This window comes from Wyeomyia smithii, chromosome 2 (assembly GCF_029784165.1).
Source record: "Wyeomyia smithii strain HCP4-BCI-WySm-NY-G18 chromosome 2, ASM2978416v1, whole genome shotgun sequence".
NCBI lineage: Eukaryota > Metazoa > Arthropoda > Insecta > Diptera > Culicidae > Wyeomyia > Wyeomyia smithii.
Window position 1 is genome coordinate 107,349,123 of NC_073695.1, and position 5,397 is coordinate 107,354,519.

The window sequence follows — 5,397 nt, forward strand, 5'->3', positions numbered from 1 at the left end:
TTTCGTAGAATTTTTTACAACTAATAAATTCTGTTCCGACACTGTTGTCGGCACAATGAATTTGGCAACACAATAAATTTGGTACTAGTTTTTGTAAAGTTGAATTAATCTCGTTGATTTACAAGAAACGACAACCTCTCAGAGGATTACTACTACATATTCGACAGATTGTTTTTACACGAGTTCATCAGCTATCGAATATTATTTATAGTAAACCACGCTCTCTTTCATGAAAGTCTTTAAATTTGATTTTAAAATATATACAATCCTTCTTGCTACATTACAAGTGAAATCGGCAGTCGGGGATTTTTTAAGTCGCTATCACAAAAAAGAGCGTGATAAATTTTATCTTATATATCTTACTAGGAAAATAATAATAAAAGTTATCTTTATTTATCTTATTTTGATATTAATCATTTTCGGTGTATAAATACCCACTCGACTGTTTGTCGGCATCAGTGTCCGTACAATTTCCATCTGAAAAGTCGCCCTGCGAAATGGCTCGTATACTTATTCTAACAATCTCACTGGCGTTTGTTCATTTGTCGCAATCCTCAAATGTGACGATCCAATTACCCGACCTCAGAAACGAAAATGGCTCTCAAGCTATGTTCAACTACCTGGAATTCAAGTTCACAATGCTTGAATATGATCTAAAGGAGCAGAACGAAATCCTCACACGCAATCAAGCTCGGCTGGAGAGAAATTACGCAGGGATGCTTTGGATGTTGACACAATTCCAAGAGGCAACTGGCCGAAACATCACGATGCTGCTCGACCAAAGCTGGCGGCTATTGGAGGAACAAAAAAGTTGCTCAAATCACGATGATTGGCGCAAGCAGATTTTGAATTTGAATCCGATGAAAGCTCCCTCAGAATATATGGAAATTTTACTGAAGCATAGAATCCCTGGTCCATACGATTCTTGCAGCACTGAACCGAGCAAAACTTCAGGAAAATATAAACTTCAACCGCTTATAGAAGAGGAAAAATTTGTTGGATTTTGTGAACAAACTAAGTTCGGCGGCGGCTGGTTAGTAATTCAGCATCGGTATGATGGCACGGTTGACTTCTATCGAAACTGGACCGAGTACAAAAACGGGTTCGGAGACGCTGAGAAAGAGTTCTGGATCGGCTTGGAACTATTGCACAAACTTACCTCTTCGAAACCTTATCAACTTCTGGTCGAGTTGGAAGACTTCACCGGAGTGTCTAAATATGCGAAATATGCTGAGTTTGAGATAGGCAATGAAACCGAAAAGTACGCGCTAAAGAAATTGGGGACCTACAGTGGAACTGCGGGAGATTCATTGGTCTACCATAAAGGTATGAAATTCACTACCGTGGACAGTGACAATGATTCGAACACTGCTAATTGTGCTATTATCAATTCCGGTGCTTGGTGGTACAACAGCTGCCATCACAGGTGAATATTTGGTGACTCTAGAACGGTTTCAAGAACTAACAATTGTGTTTTCAGCAATCTAAACGGAAAGTTTATAAATGTTAACGATGTATCGTCGATGACATGGTACCATTTCAAGAATGCCCATTATGGATTGAAATACTCCCGAATGATGATAAAGGAAGTTAAATAGTGTCTGAAAGGTGAAACATTCTTAACAATGGACGAATTACGCTCGAATAGCACTACCACATTTCTTGTTGTTATGATTTATCCTAATGAAATTCAATTAACGTAGGGTAGTGAACGGCTTCCGTCATATTCGAGGAATATGAAGACGTCCAAATGCGCTACAAGGTATCTAGTAATTTGTTTGTAGGAATAAATTTTACGCATCTTTTACGTACATCAAAATGTGGTTATATTTGCAGCCCACAAGGTTAAAGAGGTAACTTTTAGTCTTTCGTTTAGGAGGGCATAGCAATTTCTGTCAAAACTAAAGCTCTGAAGCTCTATCTTACAGGCCAAATGTTCTATGCTACTCGACTTGTAAAAATTTTCAAGCGTTTTTTCGGATTTCTCTGTGTTAGAGGACTTCTCTTCGCACACCGTAGTGTATTTAAATGTGTTTTTTCAGATAGTTCATTGCTATCACTAGGCTGACGGGATATCATGCCTTATAGTGTGCAGACTTAGTGATCGATGTGTCAAGCAGAAAAAGTTGTAATTGCCTGAATTTTTAGTATTGTTTCAAAACACTCTGACTTCAAAGTCAGCATAGGTTTCAAATTGCCAGGTACCTTATCATAAATATTTTAAACGTGTTACCAAAAAGTATACTTTATCAATGAATGAATAAAAAGTACATGGTTCGCTCTCGTTGAACACATAACTGAGAAATGTTACTCTTGTTTTATGGGACACAAAATTTTACAATGTCAAAAACAAGTTCAGATTATAGCATAAAAGTGATTCTGACTTTGCACTTGACGAATATACAAGGTAGAAGAAAAGAGAGGTTAGAAAGAACGAGAAATAAGAGAACGAAGATGATTACGAATAACTTAAGTGAGTAAAGAGAAAACTATTTGTTTGTTGCATTACAACATTCCATCCTAACTGTTGATTGGTTAAAAGAAAAATAATTTTTGGTTTGTTTCAAAGAGGCCGTTCCCAAACCACGTAGTCATATATAGGGAGACGGGGGGTTATCAAAAGACCACGAAAAATCACGTGGGGGGTGTGGGGGTTAACGAATAGACCACGTAGTCTTTTTTCTGACTTATAATTTTTTATTGCCACTAAGTCAAGACGAAGCTTTCGCAATTTTTTAATTAATAAATTTATTTGACACGACTAATTAATAAGTGTCACGGAAAGTTTGAGAGTTGTCAGCAATTAACTGTAATCAAATTTTTGAAACATATTTCAAATTTATCCGAACGAAGAAATATTTTTTTGTTTTAAACAGGCTTTGCCTTATATGGCATTTACTTCTTTAGAATAATAGTTCTATTTTGCTTTGCGTCGGGATTTATGTTATTTTTCCTGGAAGTATATTTCAATACTCAACGACCGGTAAAACAAATCAACGTTTTGGTCTTAAAAACAATATATAAGACCTGGACGTTCGTGAACTGAAGGAAGAAAGAAAGATGTTTATATTTTGTTCGACATTCAAAAACTTTGTAATTTATTAAAAAAAAACTAAGTTACAAATCCGATATCCGAAAATCACTAAAAGTAAGGTTTCACTTATTATCAACTAAATATTTTTCTAGATGATTTCTAGATGAGTATACAATTTACCATAACTATAAGCGATAGTTATAGGCTAGCCACTTTCAAATGCATTTTAAACTATTAAAAGTTGGTATTTAATCTAAGATGAATTTTTATTTTTGAAAAATCGAGTTGAAGCTCAAGATGTAACTATGACACTATCGACAATTCGATGCAGATGACCAGCGCTGATTCAAAACTAAATTAATTATTTAAACTACGATGAATCCTTCGTTCAGTAGATCGTGGATTGATTGCTTACTCGAAAACGACTCTGAATCTCGCTTCTTATACGGATCCACTGCACAGCTGTTTTATCCAATATCTAAAGACTTTTTCTCCATTATTTGATTATTTTCGAAAAACGATTTAATATTATTTTTAAATTTCATAACTTGAATAATAGTTCATTTTCTCAATTGTTTGATGTTTCATATTTTATATTAAAACTAAACTTACAAAATAACTGAAAATGAAAGTGATTGAAAAAAAAAAGGAAAAAAAAACCATTGCTCATGAAAAAATACTGGATTGCTCAAAAAAATATTCACACAAGCAACATTCATGCAACATGCAACATTCACACATTTGTCTTTGCAATTTGTTATTAACAATAGCAAAGCTTGGAATGACGAAGTACTGTCCTCTTTTAATCTTTGATGGGTAGTTCAAATCCCTCTCTAATACTTCGATATAACTTCACACATGATAAATGACGCGCATGAATATCTGACTTTTGCGTTCCATCACAGAAACCTTTTATAGTGTTGCGAAACAACATAACAATCCTCATTCCATCACCACCACCTTTGTCTACTTCCCAAGTAACACACAAAACATGTTAGAAAAGACTTCACAATGACAGTAGTCATATAAGAGTACTATAAACGCAATTGAAAACTTGTGTTGTTATATTGTTATTCTCGAGATGTTCTTTTATAGCATAATTGTATTATATAGATTATTGAATATAAACTACCGCTGCTCGTCTGTAACTTGTGTTTATGATGTTATCAAAACTGCACAGAAAACAACTTAAAATACAACATTTGTGAGAAGTTATTTTTCATCAGTGATTCAACCACATTTCGAAAACAAGCTCGGGTTTTCCTGGTTTTGGAGATGTTTTTCAACAGCATGGGTTAAGCGAACAATAATTATTACATGAATGGCACTTGTTTTCTAAATGTCTACCAGATGTTTACACTATTAGAAAAACTGTGTTTGAAATGCCCAGCCGGAGCAGCCGCACCAATTCAATATTACACGCTTAATAACGATACTACGTACCTGCAAAGTGCTTTGCTTGGTCTTAGTATTCAGCAGCCAACGCTAAATTGCTTGATCAAATTGTTATTGAAATTATTTAAACGATTTCAATAAAACTATTCGAGGTGGGTCAAAATGTGCCATGAAAAGATAAACAAAACGCTTGCAGTGCAACCAATATCATTTCACTTTATGTTGCCATATATCTAACAATGTTTTCTAGCTTAACAATACATTAACAATACATGCGCTGGGTAAATGTTGTCATGGCAACGCATTTGCGCATGCGTTTTGTTATAACGAATTCTGACCCACGAATGCGCAAATTTCTTTATTGCACTGAGTCAGTGCAGATCTACCCAAGAAAAAAAACGACATTGCGATTTACTACGCATGTAAGAAAGAGATGCCAGATAATTGTTTACGAACTAAGCCCATGCGGTGGTGGGGTAAATTGCAATGCAAAATCTGTTTTCCACTGATTGACAAATAGAAAACGGTATCCAATGAATGGCGCATGATTTTTTTTCAGAAGTAACAAACAATGTTTCACCATGAAATTTGACGCGTACGTAGAACTTTGTATTACAAATATCGAAAGGATGATCTAATATTGTTTCTTATTTTTCGGTGATTATTCGAAACGCCATAATCACTATTTTTTTCTTGTTCCTACTATAAATCAGCGCCGTTCGGCAAATTTTTCACTTTGAAGTTTTATGCTTGCGTCAACGATGTTTTGATTAGTTAGCAATTACAACTTGAAAATAACCTGGAGATGTATTTTGCAGCTTCAGTCTAACAAGTTGGCTTGCTTTCATGGAGTTATATAATACTTCATATAGCACCAGTACTTGTTATAGTAGCCTTCAATTTTTGCGCTTTTCTGGTGATAGAGATGTCATGGAAAAGGTAATGTCAACTAAAATCTATAATTGAAG

The 5,397-nt window shown here is 34.9% G+C and overlaps 1 protein-coding gene across 1 annotated transcript; it reads left to right on the forward strand.

Annotated features, from left to right (window-relative positions):
- Positions 1 to 468: 468 nt before the first annotated feature.
- LOC129725489 (ficolin-3-like) lies at positions 469 to 2,296 on the forward strand. Its single transcript, XM_055681409.1, has 2 exons — positions 469 to 1,426; positions 1,481 to 2,296. Exons 1-2 carry the CDS (start codon positions 498 to 500, stop codon positions 1,596 to 1,598), a joined length of 1,047 nt encoding a protein of 348 aa, XP_055537384.1. The 5' UTR covers positions 469 to 497; the 3' UTR covers positions 1,599 to 2,296.
- The last annotated feature ends 3,101 nt before the right edge of the window (positions 2,297 to 5,397 follow it).

Excerpts from the sequence above, each read along its gene's own strand:
- LOC129725489 (XM_055681409.1), top strand. The coding sequence starts at position 498 with ATGGCTCGTATACTTATTCTAACAATCTCACTGGCGTTTGTTCATTTG. Across the intron at positions 1,427-1,480 it reads TACAACAGCTGCCATCACAG|CAATCTAAACGGAAAGTTTA; the intron begins GTGAATATTTGG and ends TTGTGTTTTCAG.